This window comes from Rhinatrema bivittatum, chromosome 1 (assembly GCF_901001135.1).
Source record: "Rhinatrema bivittatum chromosome 1, aRhiBiv1.1, whole genome shotgun sequence".
Classification (NCBI taxonomy): domain Eukaryota; kingdom Metazoa; phylum Chordata; class Amphibia; order Gymnophiona; family Rhinatrematidae; genus Rhinatrema; species Rhinatrema bivittatum.
Window position 1 is genome coordinate 530200942 of NC_042615.1, and position 26983 is coordinate 530227924.

The 26983-nt window shown below is 47.8% G+C and overlaps 1 protein-coding gene across 4 annotated transcripts in view; it reads left to right on the plus strand.

Moving 5' to 3' along the window:
• Positions 1-26983, plus strand: part of SLC1A1 (solute carrier family 1 member 1) — an 805722-nt gene that overhangs the window by 400646 nt on the left and 378093 nt on the right. For all 4 annotated transcript variants that reach the window (XM_029613486.1, XM_029613471.1, XM_029613480.1 and 1 more), the window contains exon 7: positions 2100-2284. In XM_029613486.1, the coding sequence (XP_029469346.1) occupies positions 2100-2284 (185 nt within the window). The remainder of the gene's footprint in view (positions 1-2099; positions 2285-26983) is intronic.

The following is a 26983-nucleotide window of genomic DNA, read 5'->3' on the forward strand; positions in this document are numbered from 1 at the left end:
CGGGGATTTTCTCCTATCGTAGAACTTTCCCATCTAGCCCATATAATGGCAGTGAAAATCATTGGTGAGGGACCCCAGACCATGACTCTCTCTGAAGCCCAGTACACAAGCACCCTAAGTCTGGTCTGTAGGAGTCACTGGTTAGCGATATGTGAGACTGTCCTCCCCCCCGGGGTTGTGAATGTTGCTGGCACAGGTTACTCATTTTTTAACATAACATTCTATAAATTTCTGATTTTAAGCATTAATACAGCTACTTCACTGATGATTAACCTGCATATTGGTTCCATGAAGGGTTATATAGGACGATATCTACATCTTTCCACATACTTTATAAATGACTTTCAAAGTTCTTTAATATTACTGGTTAACTGTTACTTAACAATTTAGGGACTTATTTTCAAAAGGATTTACATGCTTAAAACTGGGTTTTACATGTGTAAATGCACTTTGCCCGTGTAAGTGGGCTTTTGAAAATTGCTACAATATATGACGTTTAATTGTCAAAGGGTTTTTCCTCATGTTAAGTGCACTTAATGCAGTTAAATGGACTTTTAAACTACTACAATAGTATGTTACATTTGCATGCGGAACTCCTTCAAAAATTCACTTGTAAGTTTAGTAGATATTTGCAGACCTACTAATTTAAGTGAAATATTAAAAGGTAGTGATAGAAGTAAACCTCCATATTCATTTAGGAAATCAAGCAAGACTCAAATCTGTTTATAGCCTATGGGGCAGATTTTAGGGATGTGAATCGGGCTTCGGACGATTGAAAATATCGTCGATATTTTCAAAATCGTCAGAAATCGGGGGCTCCCCCGAAACGATAGGAAAACCCCACGATATTGATTGTGGGGGTTCTCTTATCATTTTGGGGGAGGGTGGGAAAAATGGCACACAAAAATAACCCCTAAACCCACCCCAACCCTTTAAAACTAAACCCTTTGCTTCCTCCACCCTCCCGACCCCCCAAAACACTTTTTACAGGTACCTGGTGGTCCAGTGGGGGTCCCGGGAGCGATCTCCCGCTCCCGGGCCGTCGGCTGCCACTAATCAAAATGGCGCCGATGGCCCTTTGCCCTTACCATGTGACGGGGTATCCGTGCCATTGGCCGGCCCCTGTCACATGGTAGGAGCACTGGATGGCCGGCGCCGGCCATCCAGTGCTCCTACCATGTGACAGGGGCCAGCCAATGGCACGGATACCCCGTCACATGGTAAGGGCAAAGGGCCATCGGCGCCATTTTGATTAGTGGCAGCCGACGGCCCGGGAGCGGGAGATCGCTCCCGGGACCCCCACTGTAAATAGTTTTTTGGGGGGTCGGGAGGGTGGGGGAAGCAAAGGATTTAGTTTTAAAGGGTCAGGGTGGATTTTTTGTTTATCGGCTCAGGCGCAGCCGATAAACAAAACCGCGAACGGGCCCGCTGGAAAAAAAACCACATGTGAATCGGAACCGGAATCCAAACCGATTCCGGTTCCAATTCACATCTCTAGCATATTTTAAAAGCCCTACGCGTGTAAATCCAGCCGGGTTGCGCGCACAAATCTACGCCCTTGCGTAGGTACTAAAATATGGTCCTTTATGCTTTCATTTTATAGCCCTGTACCTTTTTGAAGTAACTTTCAGCAGAAGTTGTGACTTTTTCAAATAGAAAATAATAGTGTGAGATCAAATTTTTTCAACATGTGGGGTTTTAAAAACAAATGTAGCTAATATTTGTTGAATAAATTAGCCAAATATGGGCTTCCTGCAAGCAAATATAAGGTCATCCTTCCAGTGCTTAAATATTTTTAAATCAGTAGAAAAATAAAGGATGCACACATTCTAGCTGTACTGTACAGACCCTGCCATCTTTGTGTAATACATAGGAATTCTACATACCACTAAGTCTTACCCTGGTACCTTAAACCAGGCAAAGGAAAAGGGATAGTGTAACTAGTGCAAAGAATGTATGCAAGCTCCTTTAACCATTTATGGATTCATTTTTAATAGTAAGTTGCCCAAATTTACACAAGATTGAACATGTGCCATTGCTATTGAGGTGAACATTGTAAATTTGGTTGTGTATTAATTTTCTGAATATATTTTCTATAGAACAAAACCAAGCAGTACAGAATCAAGGGCATGTATTCAGATGGCGTCAATGTTCTGGGCCTTATCACCTTCTGCCTCATCTTTGGAATTGTTATTGGGAAACTGGGAGAAAAAGGACAAATTCTGGTGGACTTTTTTGATGCCTTGAATGATGCCACAATGAAAATTGTGCAAATCATCATGGTGTAAGTAAAAAAAAAACAAAAAAAAACCCCCACAAAAAAAACAATGCTTCTCAAAAATTTCAGAAGGGTTCATGTATTAATCTCAACTGGCAGAACAAGCCCTATTGTATATACAACAATAAGGAAGTCATATTAGTTCCACCAAAGGTGCACAATAGAGAAAAGTATAAACACAACCACAGTGACCTGTGCAATTTTAGCTTGTATCCTAAAAGAAAATCTTGTTAAACTGCAGCTGACTTGATGAAAAGGACATATCTCTCAAAAGCTTATCTATAGCTTAAGTTAGCTCAATAAAAGCATATCCCATACAGCTTGGTTACTAATTTCTCTCCCTACATGTTGTAATTGCTGGACAAAAGCACTTAAAAAAAACATTCATTTATTTTCCCTGCATGAGACCAGTGCTGTCACTGTGTGCCATTGTGCAGGAGACCTTTGAGATGCCTGGTCTGTCAGTCGAGAGGGCTGGGAGCATCCCAGAGGTATAATACACTTAGGCCCCAGAAGAAGAGAAGCTATACTAGCCACAAGGTAGCATTCATTATCATTTCTGTGATGGTCACTTTGAAGGTCACTCTGAGTTGCTAGAGAGATGTGAAAAAAAAAACGATATGCAAATATACACATTCTGGATCATTTATACAGATACCCTGTTTCCTCTCCATTCAGTAAGTCCATTACGCATGTGTTGTGTACACCTACTAGCAGATGGAAACAGAGATCAGCAAGCTCACTGATTTCACTCCTTATATAGCCTTGTATTGACATCAGCCTTCCAGTATTCTCTCTCTAGCAGATGGTGGACGTACTGATTGTATGCTGTGGATTAAGGCCTAGCTGAGCTTAGGTTCTGGGCTCCCTGAGGTGACAGCTCGGCTATCACTCCCTCAGTTGAGTGGGGACCTGATGCTAATCCTTAGTAGCAGGGGGTGTAGAAGAGGTGATGGTTTCCATCCTTTCCCTCTGTAATCAGGCAGTTGAGTGGGAGGCTTCCAGAAGAGTAAGGTTATAGATTTCCTCTGCATTCAGGCAGGCAAATCTACAACAGTAGGTTATGCACCCCTACCAGCAGATGGAAACTGAGTAAAGCTGACTTGCTGATGTCACTGTATATAGCCCTGCTCCAACATCAGCCGGCCAGTATTCTCCGTCTCCAGCAGATGGTGGACATTTATTTATTTATCTATTTATTTATTTATTTATTTATTTATTTAAAAACTTTTCTATACCGTCGTTTAGTGATATACCATCACAACGGTTTACAAATAGGCACATGAATAAATTTGAAATAGATTTTACTTTAAACAGAGGGTGCCGAAGTTGTTCAGATACATGATTCAAAATATTATAAGCTATATGTATTGTGTATTGAAATTCCCTTTATGGGCTAACCATATATGCGATATACTGTAATTCTTTAACTTAAAACTTAAGTGTGATAAAAATAAAGGTAAAGAACGCATATATGTTATCTGGTGACTTTTGCCTGTGTATATAAGTCCTTTTCTAGTTTCTTAGTACTACCTATTCCCCATTCTCATTTTGAAAAGCTTTTTTGAAAAGCCATGTTTTTAGGCTTTTTTTGAAGAGTTTATGGTCTCTCATTAATCTTATTTCGGGTGGCATTGAGTTCCATAATATAGGGCCGGCTAATGATAATGATCTTTCCCTTACTTGTGTCAGTTTAGCTGTCTTTACAGAGGGTATGGTTAGTAAGGCTTTATTTGTTGATCTGAGATTCCTTTGGGGAATATGTAGTCTTAATGCAGTGTTTAACCAATCTGTATTTTCTTCATTGATTAGCTTGTGGACTGTGCAAAGTGTTTTAAATTGTGCTCTTTGTTTGATTGGCAGCCAGTGTAATTCCGCAAGAGTTTGAGTGATGTGGTCCCTTCTGCTTTTTCCAGTTAGAATTCTGGCTGCAGAGTTCTGTAAGATTTGGAGTGGTCTTAGTGTTGACTGTGGTAATCCAAGGAAGAGTGTATTACAATAGTCTGTGCTAGCGAAAATAAGTGCTTGAAGAACAGTTCGAAAGTGTGCTAGGGTTAGTAGTGGTTTTAGCCTTCTGAGGACCATTAGTTTCACGTACCCCTCTCTGACTTTCAATGATATGTGTTGTTTGAGGTTGATTTCACTGTCAATTATTACTCCTAGGTTTCGAGTTTTTTCGGTTAGTTCCACTATCTGATCGTTTCTAATTTTGATGGGATTCTGGATTAATTCAGTTTTTTTTCGTTCAAGGTGTATGAATTCTGTTTTTTCAATATTAATTACTAGTTCCATTTGGCACAGCAGTTGTTTAATTATATCTAGATACAACATTGCTAGGTTCAACGTTTTTTCAATTGTTTCGTCAACTGGTAAAATTAGCTGGATGTCGTCCGCATATATGTAATGTATGATACCTAGTCCTGCCAAGAGGTGGCATAGGGGCAGCATGTAAATATTAAATAGAGTTGCCGAGAGTGATGATCCCTGGGGGACTCCGGTTTTTAGCTGATTTTGTCTGATATAGTGTTTTTTATCTGTACCTGAAAAAATCCCTTGTTGCTTGTGGCAAAATCCCTTGTTGCTTGTAGCAAAAAAAAATAAAATAGAAGACTAGAAGAATATTCAGACATACCACTCTAGCTCCTGAAGTGACACCCGTTTGGTCCTTCCCTCAGTTGAGCGCTTTAAGTCTAGAAGCCTGACCAGGTGTAGAATTAAAAAAAAAAAAAAAAAAGAAGAGGTTGAAGGAGTGCTTGGCGGTGAAGGTTTGTGCCCTTCCCCCTCGTAGCCGGTGTCCTGATTGTGCTTTCACCCAGGAAGGACTAAACTCAGGTTAAAAAAAAAAAAAGAGTAGGGAAGTTTTAGGTCCCAACTTTTTTCAATACTGGGTCCTCCTTCCCTCTGCATTTTCCACTGTATTTCTTACCCCCTTTTCCCTCTCACTTCTCTGGGGAGTTAGTGTAGAGTGGAAGCGGCGGTGTCCTGATGTGGATGTGCAGGTACATGTACGTGTAAGGCCGAGGCCTAGATTTGAGCACGTTTTCGCATGGATACACTTGGATGCTGTTGGGGTGCACATAGGTGGTCACCTAGAGCCAAATGCAGGAAAAATATAGTGCTGGGGACAAAAAAGTTTAAGCCTTGCTATCTATGAGGCTTGCCATATAAGGATAAACCAGCCATCACACTCTACGCCTGTGTTAGTGCTGTTTGGATGCTCAAGGTGATTTGGCTACTACAGATTTTACTGACATTAGGACATCCCCTCGGCCTATGGTGGCTCTGGAGTGGAGTGGGTTGGGAGACGACACAGTGGACACTTCCCCTGAGACAGGGGTCGGAGAGTGCCAAGTTTGTGCCTATGGCCCCCAATATGGATCCATTTCCAGGGCCTGCAAGCTTATCTGCAGGGGCACCCAGCGGAGATGAAGCAATCTACTAATAAGGGATTGTGTGCTCGGGTTTCCCACTTGTCAGCCACTGCAGGCAGATGCTGCAGAGAGGCTATCCCTGGAAATATTCAGATGACTCCGATGGGGACTTGGTTTTCTCTCCTCTAGAAGAGGGATAAATTCCACCTGATTTGGAGCCACATTAGACTACTCCATTTTTTTTCACAAAGATGAGTTGCCAAGTCTGTTGATTCACACCCTTGGTGTGGATGGGGGTGACGCTCTGGGCTTACAAAAGAAAGATACTATATTGGTCATTTTACGCAAAGCATCCTATTTCTTTTCCATCCTGAATCTAATTCAAGAGTTAGATAACCTTGAGTGGAACGCCCCGGAGACAAATTTTAAGGGGGAGGGGCGTGCTTTAGCAGGTTTGTACCCGTTTTATCCGAAGGCAAGGGAACAATTATGATTCCCGAAAGTATATTCCTTGGTATGCACTGTTACCAAGTGAACTACCATCCCGGTGGAAGGAGGGGCAGCTCTAAAAGATGCTCAGGATAGGAGAATTGAGGCTATCCTTGAACAGAACTTTGAGGCCATTGCAATGAATTTGCAAATTGCTTCTTGCTGCTGGCTGATGTCACGGGCTGGTTTGCATCTCTCTCAAGAGGTACAATGAGCGAGGTCCAATGACAGATTAGTGGTGGAACTGGGAGCCTTATTCTTAGCCGATGCGGGCTGTGACTTGATGCGGGCGGTCAATAGAGGGGTGGCTTCCGTGATAGCGACAAGGCGCCACTTGTGGCTGCAAAATTGATTGGAGATAGAGCAGCTTTTAAACTAGAACAAAGGGGAAAGCCGACAGTCGCTCAGCAGCGCATGGTTCGGAGAGAGGTATCTTTAAAGGATACTAATGATGCATTAGAATTAGGGCATCCCGACAGTGAGGTTCCAACAATTAGAAAAGTAGTCCAAGTGCCTGTAACTAAAAACTCACCTGAGCTAAAAAATTCTAACTTATCCCTATCAATTAAAAAGCAGAATAAAAATACAAACAAAAAACAAACTTTGAAATGTTTGTATGCTAATGCCAGAAGTCTAAGAAGTAAGATGGGAGAATTAGAATGTATAGCAGTAAATGATGACATAGACTTAATTGGCATCTCAGAGACATGGTGGAAAGAGGATAACCAATGGGACAGTGCTATACCGGGGTACAAATTATATCGCAATGACAGAGAGGAGCAGTCGGGAGGAGGTGTGGTGCTTTATGTCCGGGATGGCATAGAGTCCAACAGGATAAACATCCTGCATGAGACTAAATACAAAATTGAATCTTTATGGGTAGAAATCCCTTGTGTGTCAGGGAAGACTACAGTGATAGGGGTATACTACCGTCCACCTGGTCAAGATGGTGAGATGGACAGTGAAATGCTAAGAGAAATTAGGGAAGCTAACCAAATTGGTAGTGCAGTAATAATGGGAGACTTCAATTACCCCAGCAAAAAGTGCAGAAAAGGAATTTAGTCCAAACCATGAGATTCAGTAAAGCTCTACAGAGCAGGGAGGTTTTTATTCATTTTTAGGCGGCAACTCCACAATTTTAAATTAGCAAGCAGATTAGAATGCGTCCCCCGACACGGTCCCGTGTTTCGCCGAGGGCTGCATCGGGAGGGAGCAAGAATTTTCACAAAACACTGTAAATAAAACATACACTGGTAAGGACATAAAATGGCAGATAGACGACATAAATTACAAATGATTACACACATACCTGAATGCTGAGGAATTCAAAATTGGCAGGGAGCGCGTCCATCTTAGATGCAGACAGGCATTTAAACCACACGGAGTTGGTTTAAATGCCACTGGACAATTTCTGCGCTTGCGCAGACTCTGTTCAACTAGGGAAGAATTTTTGTCACAGGCCAAGTCTATGACTATGAGGTTTATATCAAGGGGATATCCCTCACGGATTGTGAAGAATGCCTTTAAACGGGCACTGTTTGTTAATCGGGATTTATTGTTTCTTTCACGTTCCCGATCGACAGAGACTGTCAGTAATTGCATTTTACCATTCTCCACTTTGAGCCGTCAGGTTACCAACATTGTCCGTACACATTGGCAATCCCTCTCTTTGAATCGTCTTTTCCCTGGTCCCCTTCGGTTTACATACCGTAGGGGCCGTAATCTCCGTGACAGACTTGTGCACGCAGATATCAACCCGGAACTGCAGGTCCCCGTCTCTGCGGCTGTACATCAACCTTGCGGTAGATGTACTATGTGTCAACACACAGGGACTTACACTTCTTTTGTACACCCTATCACACATCAAAACTTTCCCCTCCGGGCCACCTCAGATTGTACCTCAAAAGGAGTAATATATGTAATTGTTTGCCCCTGTCCCTTGGTGTATGTGGGCAAGACCTCTAGAATGGCTAAAACTCGCATAATTGAGCATTGCTCTAACATCCGCAACACTCGTGAGAATGAGCCTCTAGTTACACACTGGGTCCAACAGGCACATTCCATCTCTGATCTGTCCTTTTGTGTCATTGAGGTTGTCCCCCGTTCCCCTCGGGGAGGCAACTACAATGAGCAACTAGGACGCATTGAACAGAGATGGATTTTTCAACTCGATTCAGTTGCTCCTAATGGTCTAAATCGGGAATTAGAGTGGCATCTCTTCACTTGAAAACCTGTCAGGGCCACCTAGGTCAATTGCTGTTTGCACTGCTAGTTGCGCCTCAGGAACGGGGGCAACTGTGATTGGCCCCGTCTGACCATGTGACCTGTCAACCTGAGTTCGCGCCAACTCCGTGTGGTTTAAATGCCTGTCTGCATCTAAGATGGACGCGCTCCCTGCCAATTTTGAATTCCTCAGCATTCAGGTATGTGTGTAATCATTTGTAATTTATGTCGTCTATCTGCCATTTTATGTCCTTACCAGTGTATGTTTTATTTACAGTGTTTTGTGAAAATTCTTGCTCCCTCCCGATGCAGCCCTCGGCGAAACACGGGACCGTGTCGGGGGACGCATTCTAATCTGCTTGCTAATTTAAAATTGTGGAGTTGCCGCCTAAAAATGAATAAAAACCTCCCTGCTCTGTAGAGCTTTGCTGAATCTCATGGTTTGGACTAAATTCCTTTTCTGCACTTTTTGCTGGGATATTTGTGAAGTGCAGTAACTTGCTCTGTTGGTTTGTTAGACTTCAATTACCCCAATATAGACTGGGTAAATGTATCATCGGGTCACACTAGAGAGATAACGTTCCTGGATGGAATAAATGATAGCTTTATGGAGCAATACCTTCGGTGCCCCAACCTCTTTTGGCTGGAGGAGGACCTTTTTTACCATCTGAAGGCCCGTTGGACAATGGACACTGGGGATCAATCCTACCAGTCCTGGTCTGATGATTCCTCGGATTCCCAGGACACAGGAGATATCCCATCCGAACCTTCACCTCCAGAAGAGAGGAGGAGGTCCCTGCCAGAAGACCTCTCTTTCATAAATTTCATCAAAGAGATGTCACAGACCATACCATTCACTCTCCAGACTGAAGAAGATTCTAGTCACAAAATGTTAAAGTCCTTCAGTTTGTTGATGCACCTAAGGAGGTAATGTCCATACCGGTCCATGAGGTCCTCCTTGACCTTCTTCAACGCAACTCGGAGCATCCTGGGACAGTCCCACCAGTTAACCGTAAGACTGATGCTACTTATTTGGTCCAATCAGCATCTGGCTTCCAGAAAACCCAGCTGTCCCACCATTCAGTAATGGTCGAGTCCGCCCAAAAGAAGGCCAGAAGGCCACGGCCTCATTCATCTGCGCCTCCGGGAAAGGAGCAGAAATTCCTCGACGCTTTTGGTCGTAGAGTCTTCCATGGGGCCATGCTAATTTCCCGTATTGCAGCTTACCAGCTCTACATCTTGCAATACAACAGGAACCTATTTAAGCAGCTCCAGGAACTTTCTGATTCCCTTCCTGACCAGTTCCAGGACCAGCTCAATGCCATTCTTAAAAAAGGTCTTGATGCTGGCAAGCATGAGGTGCGCTCTGCTTATGACATCTTTGACACAGCCTCCAGGGTGTCAGCAGCTGGAATAAGTGCCAGGATGTGGGCCTTGCTGAAATCTTCAGATCTGCATCCAGAGGTTCAGGAGAGGGTGGCGGACCTCCCCTGTACAGGCGATAATCTCTTCGGCGTGAAAATTTAGGAGACGGTAGCCCAACTTAAAGATAATAACGAGACATTGCGTTGCCGCTCAGCTGGGCACATGGAGTTCTCCACCTCTTCTAAACGTCCATTCAGAAGGGAGGCTAAACCAACCACCTTTAAGGCACACAGATACTACCCTCCTTCGGCTCGGTCTCGCCCATCCAGACCATATCAGAAGTCTCAACCTCGCCAGCCTAGGCCTCAAAAGACTCAGCCACCTCCGCAGCCTGCTCGTTCTTCGGGATTTTGACTGCCCACTAGAGAGCAATTGTCCACTCCCACCGCTGCCACATCTACCAGTAGGCGACCGTCTCTGCCACTTCATCAACATCTGGCACACGGTCACCACAGATAGTGGGTCCTGTTGGTAGTAGCTCAAGGTTACCATCTCAACTTTCTTTCAATCCCGTCGGACTCTCCACCTCATCCAGCGTGGAGTTCCGCCGACCACTGTTCCCTTCTGGAAGAGGAAATCACATCCCTTCTTCAAGCCAATGCCATAGAACAAGTTCTCTCTCTACAAAGGGGAAAGGGCTTCTACTTCAGATACTTCTTAATACCAAAAAAGTCGGGAAGCATTTGTCCAATATTAGATCTTCAGGCCCTGAACAAGTATCTTCGAAAGGAAAAGTTCAGGATGGTAACCTAGGGTTCTCTACTCCCTCTGCTCCAACAGGGAGACCGGCGTTGCTCTCTAGATCTACAAGTCGTGTATATGCACATAGCAATAACCCTGTCTCACAGAAAATTCCTCCGGTTCCTTGTCGGAAACAGGCACTTCCAGTACAGGGTGCTCCCGTTCAGCCTGGCGTCAGCCCCTAGTGTCTTTACGAAATGCCTGGCAGTAGTAGCAGCATACTTAAGGCGACTGGGCACTCACGTCTATCCTTATCTAGACGATTGGGTACTGAGGGCACCGTCTGCGGAGGCAGCTCTTCAGTCCCTCATTTTCACCTTGCGATTACTACTGTCCTTGGGATTTTTAGTCAATTATCAAAAATCCAATCTGTCTCCGTCCCAACTTCTTTCCTTCATCGGAGCGGATCTCGACACAATCCAAGCAAAAGTTTTTATTCCCAGGGACCGCAGTCATACGCTTTTCATACTTGCAAATGCTATGCAGACTCGCCGAAACACTTCCGCTTGTCATGTTCTCATTTTGTTGGGCCACATGGCGTTCTCAGTACATGTTACACCGAAGTCTCGACTTGCCATGAAAGTTAAACAGTGGACTTTAAAGTCCCAGTGGTCTCAGGCCCACAATTCAATGTCCAACATTGTCCTTGTCACCAGGCGGCTTCGTCTCTCACTGGCTTGGTGGATGCAAGAGTCCAACCAGCTCACAGATGCTTCCTACTCTCTGTTGGGGAGCAAATGTCAACAACCTGCAGACTCAGGGTAATTGGTCTGCAGCAGAATCACAACATCAGATAAATTTTCTGGAGCTGAGGGAAATCAGATATGCCCTTCTAGCCTTCAAAGATTGCCTATCCAATAGGACAATCCTAATCCAAACAGACAATCAAGTGGCAATGTGGTATATCAACAAGCAGGGTGGAACCAGCTCCTACCTGCTGTGTCAGGAAGTAGCACAAATCTGGGCTTCAGCTCTCTCTTATTCCATGCTACTGAGAGCAACCTACCTGGCAGGCGTGAACAATGTACTAGCGGACAAACTCAGTCGCACGTTTCACCCCCACAAGTGGTCTCTGATCCTCGTGGTGGCGGAGAACATATTCCAGCAGTGGGGTAATCCGACGATAGATCTCTTTGCGTCGATTCACAACCACAAAGTGGAAAACTTCTGATCCCTACATCGCAATCGCAAGACTCCACCGAGGGATGCTTTCGCTCTCTCTTGGACAACAGGTCTCCTGTATGCCTATCCCCCACTTCCACTCATAAGCAAGACTCTTGTAAAGCTACGTCGGGGCAAGGGTCTCATGATTCTCATAGCCCCTTACTGGCCGCGACAAGTGTGATTCCCCATCCTTCGCGACCTCTCAGTATGTCCACAAATTCGCCTGGGCCAGATCCGTCCCTGATCTCTCAGAATGCCGGACATCTGCGACATCCAAACCTCCAGGCCCTGTCGCTGACTGCCTGGATGTTGAAAGGCTGATCTTACAACCCCTTAATCTCTCGGACTCAGTATCCCAGGTCCTGGTAGCTTCACGAAAGCCTTCTACTAGGAAGTCTTATCACTCTAAATGGAAAAGGTTTTCCTCATGGTGCACATTAAAGGCATTATATCCCTTTACCTGCCCAACGACAAAATTTCTACACTATCTCTGGCATCTCTCAGAGTCTGGTCTACAAATCTCGTCCATTAGGGTTCACGTCAGTGCGGTAACCGCCTTCCATAAAGGTACGGGTGATGTCTCGATTTCCACAAACCCTTAGTGCTACGCTTTATGAAGGGCTTGTTACTCCTCAAGCCCCCTCTCCATCTCCTGGCCCCTGCTTGGGACCTCAATGTAGTTTTTGCACGACTTATGAAACCTCCGTTTGAGCCTCTACACTCCTGCCAGTTATTTCATCTTACTTGGAAAGTGCTCTTCCTTCTAGCTTTGACCTCTGCTCGCAGGATCAGTGAGCTACAGGCGCTGGTAACATACCTCCCTTACATGAAATTCCTTCATGATCCGGGTGGTCCTTTGCACTCATCCAAAATTTTTACCTAAAGTAGTATCAGAATTTCATTTAAATCAATCCATTGTACTACCCACTTTCTTTCCAAGACCCCACTCACATCCCGGTGAGCGGGCTCTTCATTCCTTGGACTGCAAGCGGGCGCTAGCCTTTTACCTGGGGCGCACTGCAGTCCATAGGAAGTCCACCCAGCTATTTGTCTCCTTTGATAAAACTAGACTGGGAATCCCGGTGGGCAAACAAACTCTGTCCTTCTGGCTGGCGGACTGTATTTCTTTTTGCTACCAGCAAGCTGGTCTTCCACTCCATGAACGCGTAAAAGCGCATTCTATTAGAGCAATGGCAACGTCTGAAGCACACCTTCGATCAGTACCTCTTATTGATATTTGCAGAGCTGCTACATACATTTGCAGCTCATTATTGCCTGGACAAGGCTGACAAACAAGATTCAGTCTTTGGCCAGTCTGTTCTTCGCAATTTATTCTCAGCTTAATATCCAACTTCCTTCCAACACCTGCTGGGAATTTCAGGCTGCCCTGTTAACCAAACCCACCCCTGTTGTTGTGCTTGTTGCACATCTTGGGTGTTTTTGGTACATTGCTCGGGCATCCTCAGCTCATTATTCACCCATATTTAAGGACTACCATCCTGCTTGTCCTGTGAGAAAGCAGAGTTGCTTACCTGTAACAATTATTCTCACAGGACAGCAGGATGTTAATCCTCACGAAACCCGCCTGCCACCCTGCGGAGTTGGGTTCACTTGCGATTTATTTTATTTTTCGCACATCTTTTTACTATAAACGAGACTGAAGGGGGACCCCTGCTGGATGCAGGGTTAGAGCCATGCTGGGCATGCTCAGTGGTGCCAGTCAAAGTTCTAGAAACTTTGACAAAAGTGTTCCGTGATTGGGCTCCATCCTGATGATGTCACCCATATGTGAGGACTAATATCCTGCTGTCCTGTGAGAACCCCTGTTACGGGTAAGCAACTCTGCTTTACTGGTAGCAATCTGTTTGACACGGCAGGTATCTGAGCTGCAAGCCTTTTCTTGCCGTAAGCCATTTCTACAAATGTTTCCGGGGTTGGTACAACTTAGGGCTGTATCTTCCTTTTTGCTAAAAGTGGTTTTGAAGTTTCATTTGAATCAGTGTATTTCCCTGCCCACGCTGGACAGGGAGCTTATTGTCTGTTGCATGCTTTGGATGTCAAACAGCATTTGATGCGGTACTTGAAGATTACTCGCTCTTTCAAGAAGTCTGATCAATTGTTTGTGCTCTATGGTGGAGATAAACAAGGAGAACCAGTGAAGTGGGTGATTATAGCCTGTTGGGTAAAAGAAGTCATCACAGCCCATCTATGTGGTTGCAGATGTCTTATTATCTAGACAGGTCAGGGTGCATTCCACTAGAGCTCAGGCAGTTTCGTGGGCGGAGCTTCGGTTGTTGTCTCCCGTCAAGATTTGCCGAGTAGCAACGTGGTCCTCTTTACAAATTTTCTCCAAGCATTGCCGCTTGGATGTCAGGAGGATGCGGCTTTCGTGTGTGTGGTGTTGCTTGGACCGAAGGCAGCCTCCCGCTATTTTCGGGAGTAGCTTTGGTACATCCCTCTTGTGTGGATTGGCTGCCTTAGTGCAGAGGAAGGAGAAATTACTACTTACTTGATAATTTCCTTTCCTCTAAGGAAGGCAGACCAATCCACAATCCACCCTGGGCTGCTTATTTGATTTTAGTTCGTCCTTTATATGCAGACGATGAAGAGTATTATTTCTTTTAATTTGTTTGAAGGACTGATAAGTGATATAACCAGCCCCTAAAATTAGTTGTTGATGATAAAGTTTTGCTGAACTCAATGTTTCCCAGTTGGTTGGAAGCATAAGTGGTTTACTGTTAATAGTCATGTTCAAGTATAATCAATTTTTCCAGAGTCTGGCTTTTCTAGAGATATTGGCAGGCTGATGTTGAGACAGTGATGTCAGCGAGTCAATTTCATTTCCATCTGCTGGTTGAATGCATAACCCACTGTTGTGGATTGGCCTGCCTTCCTTAGAGGATAGGAAATTATCAAGTAAGTAGTCATTTCTCCTTATCTTTTGTTTTTTCTGCCTTCTGCCTCTCACTCCTCCCTGAAGTGTGGGTATTTGGCCATGGGGAGGTCATTGAGAGACTTTAAAAATATATTCCCAATCCCTTGCCAAAAAAAGTCACATCCTCAATGACCTACTACATGACCAAAAACCTGACATATTTGCAATAACCGAAACCTGGCTCAAGGACACAGATACTGTGATCCTAAACCAACTCCCATTACACACTTATGACATTTTCTCCCAACCCAGACCGAAAAAAAGAGGTGGAGGATTACTCCTAATAGCCAAAAAACCCTCAACCTCAGGCCCATCAAGACCTGCCCCCACCCCAAGCTTGAAGTTGGCCTATTCAGATCCACTGACCTTCAAATATGCATTGTATACGCCCCCCCAGGCCTACTAGAACACAATCCCTCCCCCCTCATTGAAATTGTATCTAACAATATCAACAACGAAAAACCAGCCATTATACTGGGAGATTTCAATCTCCACGTTGACTCCTCTCCCCTCTCACCATCCTGTGAAACCATACTATCTGCCCTACAGGCCTTAGGCTTCTCCCAAATTATAACCACCCTCACACACAAAGCAGGGCACACCCTAGACCTTGTATTTATCAACTCTAACATTCAGGCCCCCTCACTACCCACATGTACCCCTGTACCATGGTCTGACCACTCCCTTATTGAATCCCATCTCACCATAAATACCACTTCCACCTGCAATCAGCCCCAAAATAACTCATTCTCATTCCGCAAACCCTGCTCATCCGAAGAGCTCACCGCTGCCCTCACTGACTCCTCAAATAAACTTGACTGCACATCCCCTGATACTGCACTCAACTCATGGAGTAAACTCTCCCAGGACATAGCTAACACCTTATGCCCTCTCATTACCCACAAACACACACCTTCTTCCAACAGCAAGCCCTGGTACAATACAGAACTACACCAAATGAAACTCACCCTCAGACAAAAAGAGAGAGCCTGGCACAAAGACCCTACCTCGCAGCACTCCGCATCCTACAAAACATACCTACACACTTATTGCCTTACCGTTCAAAAAGCTAAACGTGACTATTACGCCACCAAGATACACCAATACACATTTAATCCCAAGGTCCTATTCTCCTACGTTGCAGCCCTCACCAAACCCATCATCCCCTCTATCACCGATGAGGAATCCAGCTCCAAATGTCAAGAACTAGCTCTGTACTTCCACAACAAAATAGCCAACCTACTCCTCAGATTCCCCCAAACCACCACCCACCTTTCAAACACTCCCTCTCACAATCAAACCCCGCAATCCCATAAAAGTTCGCTCCACTCCATTGATCTCACCTCCTCCAAGGAAATAGAGTCCATCCTCAAAAAAATCAAACCAGCATCCCACCCATCCGATACCATACCTACCAAATCCCTGCTCTCCATTCCCAACACCATAGCAAAACCCTTAGCAGATATCATCAACTGCTCCCTAGCGTCCGGCTCCGTTCCTGATTCCCTAAAACATGCTATTGTCAAACCCCTTATCAAGAAACCTACACTTGACCCCAAAGACCCATCAAACTACCGTCCCATCTCGAATCTCCCATTCATTGCAAAAGTCTTGGAGAAAGTAGTAAACACAAAACTGATGGACTATCTCGAAGATAATAACATCCTTCACTCCTCCCAATGTTGCTTTCGAAAAAACCTGAACACCGAAACCCTCCTACTATCACTCACTGACTCCCTCCTCACCGGTCTTGACCACGGACACAACTATCTCATTGCCTTTCTTGATATATCTGCGGCCTTCGACACTATAAGCCACAATCTACTCATCTCCCGCCTAGCAGATATAGGTATCTCCGGCATAGCCCTCCTCTGGTTCAAATCATACCTGACAAACAGACGTTTCTCTGTTAAAATCGGAAATCACGAATCCTCACACTTCACCCTCTCCCAGGGTGTCCCCCAAGGTTCCTCCCTCTCCTCTACCCTCTTCAACATCTACCTCCTCCCCCTCTGTCATCACCTCAATGAACTCGGCCTCAAATTTTACATCTATGCGGATGATGTTCAGATCATCATCCCACTACGTGAATCTTTGGCTGCCACTATAAGCTACTGGGAGGACTGCCTCACCTCCATTAACTCCCTCCTCACATCCCTACAACTTGCCCTCAATTCTTCCAAAACTGAGCTCATACTTATCCACAACCACCAGACCCTCAAATCCATTCCCACCAATGACCCCATGGCCCTCTCTCTCACATCACAACCCGCAGTTCGGAACCTTGGCGTCCTAATCGACCCATTACTGAACCTAAAAAAACACATTAGCTCTGTACTTAAAGGTGGCTTTTATAAACTCAACATCATAAAAAAGCTCAAGCCACTGCTCCACACGCATGACCTCAAAACCGTTATCCAAGCCACTATGTCATCCAAGTTAGACTACTGCAACTCGCTATACCTTGGTCTCCCCTACTCTACCATTAAACCCTTACAGATCCTCCAAAATGCTACCGCAAGGATAATTAGCAACGCTAGAAAAACAGACCACATAACCCCTATCCTAAAAGACCTGCATTGGCTTCCCATCCCATCACGCATACTCTTCAAATCACTCACCATCATACATAAAGCTATATACAAAGATAACTCCAACTGGCTCAATGAACCGTTCCGTCTCACACAATCCACCCGCCCCACCAGAGCAAACCACAACCTTACCCTTCAAGTCCCACCCCTTAAGAGTGCCAGACTAACTTCAACAAGAGACCGTGCCCTCTCAATTGCAGGCCCAACCCAATGGAATGCACTGCCATCAAACCTCCGCCTGGAGTCATGCCCAAATCTGCAAAATGCTAAAAACCTGGCTTTTCCACCAAGCCTTTCCGGACTAGCTTTGCTACAAACCACCCTCACCCTCCGTCCCTGTAAATATCTGCCCCCCCCCTCCTTCCACCCCATCCTTGTATTTTAGCCCCCTAATTTTTCACCCTTCCAACTCTCCCTATGTAAATAGCTCCCACTTCCTCCCCCCTCCCCCTTTTCTATTTTAACTATTGCCTCGGGCTCCCTGTTAGAGCCCCCCTAACTCTTGTTCCTGCTGGTTCTCCATCCCCATCTCCCCATTCAATGTACTTTCTACCTGCTGTTATAATGTAAACCGATATGATGTGTATTTTAATGTCGGTATAGAAAACTGTTAAATAAATAAATATTTTAAAAACCCAAAACAAATGAGAACAGGTGCTGCGAGCGAGGCAGACAGCACAGCAGGAGCAGAGGAGGTCCAGCAGTGGTGGCAGGGAGGCCCATAGATGGTGTGAAGAAGCTTTTGGGGAGGCACAACTGAGTCAGTAGAAACAGTGCGTCTGATTCTCTGGTGGCCCTCTCTGCTGTGTGGCACTCTTAAAATGGTACTCCTGGCTCCTCATGAGAAAAAGTCCTTTCTTTGTGCTGGTTGCGGCCTGCATTTGATACAGGCAGGAAACGACCCATGATTGTGTGCAGAGTGCTCTGCAGCCAGAGGGGGAGTGCCATGCATGCTGGAGGCTCTGGGTTGTTGGTATTGGCCCCCTCCCCCCACAGGTGAGTCTGCTGCTAACCTGTTAGAGAGAAATTTGGGGGAAGAAGTTGGCCCCCCCTCCCCTGACTCCGGAGTCACGGTAGAAGCCAGAAAATAGCTCCTTTCAGTTGTGCTTGGGGACAGATGGCTCTTCCCTCTCCTGGATAGAATTTTTTAGAGGGTTGCAAGCTTTTTGCAAGAAGTTTGAATCAACCAAAGCTAGTGAAGCTCCAGTTTTTTCTGCTCCTTTGCCTCCCAGTAAGGACAAATGGGTTAGCTGGAAATTGTTTAAGCAGACTCATCAGGAAGTGAAACTTGAGGAAACAGGAGAGGATCCTTTCCTGTCAGAAGATTCTCTGGATGGTTTTCAGTCCTCTCCCCCTAATGAGGTTCCTGAGGCCTTGGAAGAGTGGGAAATTCTTCCTGATTCTCCTTCCCTACAGTCAGGGTCAGCTTTTTGGCTGATGCTGGTTATGATTTAGCCTGATCAGCTGCTAGGTGGGTGGCTTCCATTTTAGCAGCTTTTTGGCCTCTGTGGTTGTGACATTGATCTGCTGACCATATTTCCAACTCCAATCTAACTAAACTTCCATTGAAGGGACGGTTGTTTGGAGAAGAGTTGGAAAAGATGGCCATAGTTTGGGGTAACTCCAAGGACCCAAGGCTGCCAGAGGATAGGAACAGATTTTTTTCTCATCCGTTTGTCTTTCAGGGCTGTACATAGGAAACCAGAAGATTTTGGCAGATCCCGGGACAGAGGTCTCATAACATTTCCCATAACCAGTATTTTCGCTCCAAAAATTACAGCAAGGACTGTTTGTCAGGATCTGCTGCCTCCAGATCATCAAAATGAGGACTTTGATACCTACCCACAGGTACCGGAGGTAGACAAGCATTTTTCCTTATTTTATTACGGGTGGGCCTGGCTCACAACAGATCAATAGTTTCTCAAGAATGTGCGACATAGTTATGCCTTGGAATTCGAGCATCCAATTTCTGATGCTTTTATGATTTCATTTTGTTGGTCCAATGAGAAGAAAGCCACGGGTGTTGTCCACTCTTTGAAGACTTATTGCATTAAATGTAATGATTCCGGTGCTGGAATACCAGAAGGGTTTAGGTTTCAAAAAAGGAAGTTTAATTTTACCCTGTCCTGGATCTGATGGGAGTAAGACTGGAGACCTTGCGATTGGTAATCATAGCTGTGAAAAAAGGGAATTCCTCACTTCGATAGATTTGATAGCAGTGTATCTGCATATTCCCATTCAAGAGGAATATCGGTGGTATCTCAGTTTTGCAGTATTGGGTCATCATTTTCAGTTCAGGCACTACCTTTCAGATTTGTGACAGCACCACGGACACTCTCCAAGGTGATGGTAGTGGTGGCAGCAACCTTGTGAAAAGAAGGAATCCTGGTCCATCTATATCTGGAGGATTGGTTGATCTGCACAAAGGTTCAATAGACCTCCCAGAGGATGGTGCAGTTGTTTCAGGAACTAAGTTGGCTTATAATCCTAGCCAAGAGCAATCTGAATCCGTCTGAGAACCTGGTGTATCTTAAACATAGAAATGATGGCAGAAAAAAGACCAAATGGCCCATCTAGTCTGCCCAGCAAGCTCCCATACTTATCAGTTTCACAGACTGCCAGGGTCAGGGCTCTTGTTGGTTACTGTTTGGCATGCGATTCAATACTTGCACTGGACGGGTATATCTTCCACAACAGAGAATCCTGAAGTTGGAAGATGAAATCAGAAGGTTACTAATGGTGTGAACTACCTCGATATGGCTTTTCCTCCAGATCCTGGGATCCATGGTGGCAACTCTGGACTTGGATCCCTGGGCAAGAGCTCACGTGTTTTCTTTTCAGAGGGCCTTGCTCTCTCATTGAATCCGTAGAGTCAGGATTACTCTGTTCAGTTTCCTCTTCCGAAGGAGGTCATGCAGAGCCTTTAATGGTGGCTGACATGCAAGCATTTGCTAAGGGGGTACAGTTGATGCCTTCCATTTGGTTAGCAGTGACTATGGATGCGAATCTGTCTGGCTGGGGAACTCATTGCCAGGAGCTCACAGTGCAGGGTCGGTGGTCTAGCACAGAGGTGAGCTGGTCCATCAACCGTGGAGGCTCAGGTGATTCATCTAGCAGTTTGCATCCTGGTTTCTTGGCAGGGCAGTAAGAATGATGTCCAACAATGCCACAGTAGTGGTGTACATCAGCAATAAAGGAGGAACACAGGTCTCATGAACATGGTTTTTCCTTGAGTGGAGAAAATATATCTTCAGGTCTTATTGGTATTCCACATAGTGGAAGCAGACAATGTGCAAACCAACTATCTCAGTCAGTATGTATTGGACCCGAGAGAGTGGTGTCTCTCCAACAGGGCCTTCGACCTCATAGAGACCAGATGGGGTCTGTTATTATTTTATGTGATGGTGACAGTCACAGGAGAGATTTGAAATCCTCCAGAATTAATGCTCTAGTTCAGGAGTGGCCAGGAGCGAAAACCTTTTCCCTGTACGTACCAGGATCAGTCCAGGACACCTGGGTTGTGACTCCGCACCAGTAGATGGAGACAGACTAAAACTTGTGGGCGGAGCCATATAAGCCCCTGTGCCAGTCACAGCCCCTCAGTCTTACTCTGTCTCCAGTAGATGGTGCAGGTCTAGTCACAGCCCTGCCTGACCTGATTCTGGTGTTGGTGTTAGTCAGGTTTGAATTTTTTGGGCTAGGTTTTTTGTTAGGCATAGTTGTTTATATACCAAATTGGGGTTTTCTTTTAATCCCTTAGTCTCGGGTGCCCTGCCTCCCAGGGGGGTTGAGAGGTCCTGAGGGGACTACCCTCCCCCGGTTGAGGCCGCTGCCAGGGTCGAGGACCCGGCTGGTCTAGTGGCAGCGTCAGGGGTGACACCGGGGAGCCCGGTTCACTCACCCCTGCAGGACTAGGGCTCCAGGACCTGGGACAGCGGCCTCAGCGTTTAAAAAAAAAAAAGTTTTCTGTTTTTATTTTGTTGCGGCCGGCTCTCCGTTGCTTCGGCGTCGCTGCTCCGTCGTTTTCGCGCAGGGGGGCGCCGCAGGCAAGAGGGAGGTCGCCGAATTATTTTTTTCTTTAATTTTCACGCGCCTCAGTTTTTTACTTCCCGCGGTCGCCGGCTTGCCGCGCGGTTCTTCAGGCGCGTGCATTTTTCCAGGGAGGGCCTCTGCTCGGCCTGCATCCAGGACGGTGAAGCAACGTCCGGGGCATCGCGGGGGGCTCGGGCCCGGATCGCGCGTTCGCCGCCGCGAGGGGTAGGCCCAGTAAATAGGCCTCAGGACATTTTCCCGCTTAGCGCGGGAGCGGCGGCCATTTTGGCCACCGGCAAGGAATTCTCGCGGACCGCGGCAGGCGATTCGGCTCTCCCTCCCGCGTTATCCCCGCAGCGGGGCGCGGCGGGAGGGGGCGCCGAGGAGGGGCTTCGGCCCCGGGGGGATTCCGACGCCGATTCTTCCGAATCCGGGTCGTTTTTCTGAGGATTTCGCGAGCTTGCTGCGCAAGGTACTTAAGTACAAGCGCAGCAAGCGCTCCCGAGGGGGGTGCTCTGGGGAGGGCTCCAACCAGGCCCCACCGAGTAAGCGCAAGGCGAAAAAGACTGCGATGCTCGCCCAGGAGCCAGCACAAGGGAAACGGCTTCCCCGGAGCGTACCTCAGGAGTCAGATCCAGAAGATTCCTCCACGGCGGATACTGATGGTCTCGAGGAGCCCCCGAGGGGGGCTGAGGAGACGGGGGCGGATGGCTCCACCCAGCCGGGCGCGGGAACAGGTACCCAGGCAGCGGACGGGGATGACCCCAAGGTAGTCCGTCTGTTCCGCAGAGAGGAACTGTCGCCATTCATCCCGGCCATTCTCCAGGACCTGGGGATAGAGGCTTCACCAGTGGTGGTCCGCCAGGAGGCCAATATGGATCCAGTGCGACTGGGATACCCCGGAATTGGGGTTGAAAGTCAGCAAGGCCATGGATAAGCTCTACCCGCTCCCGGAGGAGGCGCTGGAGCTTCTGCAACTTCCAAAGGTGGATTCAGCGGTCTCCGCGGTGACGAAGAGGCCCACTATCCCGGTCACGGGGGCGACGGCCCTTCGGGATATACAAGACAGGAAGCTCGTAGTGCAGCTCAAGAAGATATTTGAGGTATCCGCCCTAGGGGTGCGGGCAACAATCTGCACTAACTTCGCCATGCGCGCTAGTTTACGCTGGGCCCAGGTCCTTCAGGCGAATGCAGGCCTGTTGGCGGAGGAGGCGTCTCAGGCTGATAGAGTGGAGGCGGCAATAGCTTATGGAGCTGACGCCCTCCACAACCTGCTGCGCACCTCTGCTAGGTGCATAGTAGCCGCGGTTTCGGCGCGCCGTCTCCTGTGGCTACGCAACTGGGCAGCGGATGGCTCTTCCAAAGCCCACCTGGGTTCGTTACCTTTCAAGGAGTTGGATGATTTGATGGTTTCTCTGGGGGAGAACAGGGCATTCAAGCTGCCCGAGGATAGGGCCAGGGCGCGGCCCTCCTTTCCGGCCAATGCCCGGTTCCGGGGGCCCAGGAAATCGCGCCCTCAAAGATCCGCCGGCTCTTCATATAGACCATCTTCTTCCCGGATCACTCAATGGCAGCAGTCCTTTCGTGGGAAACGTTACGGGTAGCAAGGCGGGGCCCCGTCGGGTGCGGGGTCCAAGCCCTCGCATTGAACTCCGGCCGGTCCACCTCTCGTCGCGCCTGCGGCACGCCGTTCCAAATGTAGGGGCGCGGTTAACTTTATATTTTGAGGAGTGGACCAGGGTGACGTCGGGCCAGTGGGTCCTCGACGTGATAAGACACGGCTACGAGTTAGATTTTGCTCGCATCCCAGCGGACGAGTTCCTGGTCTCGCCCTGCAAGGCCCCAGGAAGAGGGCAGCGATGTTGGACACCTTCCATCGGCTGGAAAGCTTGGGGGCCATATCCCCCGTCCCTGCCGATCGGCTTGGCTCGGGCCGTTACTCCATTTACTTCGTAGTTCCCAAGAAGGATGGCACTTCAAGGCCAATTCTGGACCTCAAAGGGGTAAACAGATGTCTTCGCGTTCCCCACTTCGAAATGGAAACGATTCGGTCAGTTATCGCTTCGGTGCGTCCGGGCGAATTTCTGGCTCCTCTGGATCTCACGGAGGCGTACCTTCACGTGGGCATTCAGCCATTGTGCCAGCAGTTTCTGAGGTTCTGCGTTCTGGGGAGGCACTACCAATTTCGGGCGCTTCCTTTTTGATCTTGCAACGGCGCCTCGAACATTCACGAAAGTGATGGTGGTAGTGGCGGTGCAGCTGCGACGGGAAGGTCTTCTGGTTCATCCTTACCTAGACGATTGGCTGATTCGGGCGAAGTCAGAGAGTCAGTGTCGACGGGCGGTGGACAGGGTCCTCCAGCTCTTGCAGTCCCTAGGCTGGGCGGTCAATTACAACAAAAGTTATTTGGCTCCCACTCAGTCCTTGGAATATCTGAGGGCCTTATTCGACAAGAAACGGGGCAGGGTAATCCTCTCTCAAGATCGGATATGCAAACTGCAATCTCAGGTGCGGCGTCTGTTGTCTCTTCGCCGTCCACGAGTCTGCGATTACCTGACGGTGCTGGGGTCTATGGCTTCAACGCTCGCGTTGGTACCCTGGGCGTTCGCTCACCTGTGGCCATTGCAGTATTCTTTGCTGTCCCGTTGGACACCAGTTTCGGAGGATTTCTACCTACCGCTCCCGCTTGTGGGTCCGGCGAGATCCAGTCTTCTTTGGTGGCTGGATCCAAGTCATCTGTCCTGTGGCGTATCCCTTCTCGTTCCCGACTGGACGGTGGTGGCCACGGATGCCAGTCTCTCCGGCTGGGGAGCAGTTTGCCTAGGGAAGTCGGTGCAAGGTCGTTGGTCAGCGTCGCAAGCTCAATGGTCCATCAACCGCCTCGAGACCAGAGCGGTCTGTCTGGCTCTCCAAGCCTTCATACCCTTGGTGCGGGGACAGGCGGTCCGAGTACTGTCAGACAACGCAACCACCGTGGCCTACATCAATCGTCAAGGAGGGACGAGAAGTCCACTGGTGGCGGAAGAGGTGAGAATTTTGATGGCCTGGTCGGAACAACATCTCAGCAGCATAGCAGCGTCTCACATTGCCGGGGTCGACAACGTGCAGGCAGATTTCTCAGCAGGCATCGTCTAGATCCCGGAGAGTGGGAACTGGCGGACGAGGCGTTTCTGCTCCTCTGCAGGACGTGGGGAGTTCCCCACTTGGATCTGGTGGCCACGTGGCACAACGCGAAGGCTCCGCGTTTTTTACAGTCGGCGTCGAGAGCGGGGAGCAGATGGCGTCGATGCGCTGGTGCTCTCTTGGCCGACGGATGTGCTGCTGTACGTGTTTCCCCCGTGGCCACTGATCGGCAAGATCCTGCGGCGCGTAGAATTGCACCCATCCAACGTGATCATGGTGGCACCGGAGTGGCCATGCCGTCCATGGTTTGCAGACCTCATTCAGTTGTCGGTGGGGGCTCCCCTTCGTCTCCACGGCTTCGCGGGGCTGCTTCATCAGGGCCCCGTCTGTTTGGAGGATGCGGATCACTTTTGTCTCGCGGCATGCTTTTGAGAGGAATCGGTTAAAGAGCAAAGTTTACTTGGACGCGGTTATTGCTACGCTGCTGAGGTCCCGGAAGCAGTCTCCGTCCCTGGCTTATGTCAGGGTCTGGGTAGTTTTTGAGGATTGGTGTATGAAGCGAGGTTTGGATCCCACCGCCGCTGCGGTCTCTGATATTCTGGCTTTCCTCCAGGTGGGACTGGCCAGAGGCTTGGCGTGCAGTTCCCTACGAGTCCAAGTGGCGGCACTTGGTTGTTTGCGGGGGAAGGTCGGGGGGATCCCCTCTGGCTCTTCACCCGGATATAGTCCGTTTCCTGAAGGGGGCTAAGCATCTCCGTCCTCCCTTGCGTCCTTCCTGTCCGGCTTGGGATCTTAATTGGGTTCTTTCTGCCTTATGTTCGGCACCGTTTGAGCCTTTTGCAGCGCTCTACTGTCAAGGATCTCACGTTGAAGACCGTGTTTCTGGTGGCGATTTCTTCGGCACGCCGTATCTCGGAATTGCAGGCGTGGTCATGTAGGGAGCCGTCCTTGCGACTCTCCGCCACAGGCGTTTCCTTGCGCACTGTCCCTTCTTTCTTCCGAAGGTCGTCTCGGCTTTTCATTTGAATCAATCCGTTGAACTTCCCGCTTTCGCGGTCGGGGAGTCGTCGGATCCGAAGACGAGAGACTTACGAAAGCTGGATGTGAGGAGGTCCCTCCTTCGCTATCTGGAGGTCACTAATCCTTTTCGGATAATGGATCATCTGTTTGTCCTCCTTTCTGGTCCCAAGAAAGGGGCTGCAGCGTCTCGCACGACGATCACCCATTGGCTCTAAGAGGCCATAGGCTCAGCGTACTTTGTACAGGGAAAGACTCCGCCGGTGGGTCTTCGGGCTCATTCGACAAGGTCTCATGCTGCGTCCTGGGCGGAGTCTTCTCAGGTGTCGCCCCAAGAGATTGTAGGGCGGCTACCTGGCAGTCGTTGCATACCTTCGTCAGACATTACCGTCTGGATGTTCAGGCCGCTGAGGTCGGAGGGTTTGGAGAGAGGGTACTCCGAGCAGGACTCTCTGCTTCCCACCCTCGGTAAGTTGGCTCTGGTACATCCCAGGTGTCCTGGACTGATCCTGGTACGTACAGGGAAAGGAAAATTAGTTTCTTACCTGATAATTTTCGTTCCTGTAGTACCAAGGATCAGTCCAGGATCCCGCCCACTGACGGAGAGTCTGCTCATCGTTGTTTCCTTGCGCTCACCGCTTGTTCGCTCTCCCGGTTGGGGAGTCCGGTTCCCGCAGGGGTTGGAATTGTTTCCGATTAAATGGCAAGTTTTGTTAGTTAGCTATGGTTGCCTCTTTGGGTTTCTACTTTGACATTACGTATGACTGAGGGGCTGTGACTGGCACAGGGGCTTATATGGCTCCGCCCACAAGTTTTAGTCTGTCTCCATCTACTGGTGCGGAGTCACAACCCAGGTGTCCTGGACTGATCCTTGGTACTACAGGAACGAAAATTATCAGGTAAGAAACTAATTTTCCTATATATATTTCCCTCTTGGCCCATGATAGGCAAGGTGATTCAGAAAATTTCAGGACATCTGGGCCTGGTTAACCCGGTGACTCCAGATTGAACTCAGTGGCCATGGTACTCAGACCTATCACGCCTCTTGTGTGACAGTGATCTATGCTTCCCACCTCTCAGGAATTTACTAAACAAGGGATCTGTGTCTCACGAGGATAAATTCTAGCCCTGGAAAGAGTGTGTATGGAGAAGAAAGATTATTCACAAGCTCTAGTCTCTATACTGAAGGCCAGGATGTTTTTCACTTCATTGGCTTATGAGCTTGTTTGGCGTGTTTTCGAGAATAGGTGTTGGAAAGAAATCGATAGAACTCTAGGGGTCATGAAATGAAACTCCAGGGATGACGACTCAGAACCAATGTCAGGAAATATTTCTTCACAGAGAGGGTGGTGAATACCTGGAATGCCCTTCTGGAAGAGGTTGTGAAGATGAAAACAGTGAAATAATTCAAAGGGGCATGGGATAAGCACTGTGGATCCCTAAAGTCTAGAGGTTGGACATAAAGAATACAGTGCATGGGGGTAACTGGGGGTAACTTGCTGGTGTGGCAGTTGCTACCCTTATCAAATAAGCCTTGATATTGTTAATGCAACTCCATCATTGTTCTGTGCTTCAACAACAGTGGGAAAAGGTT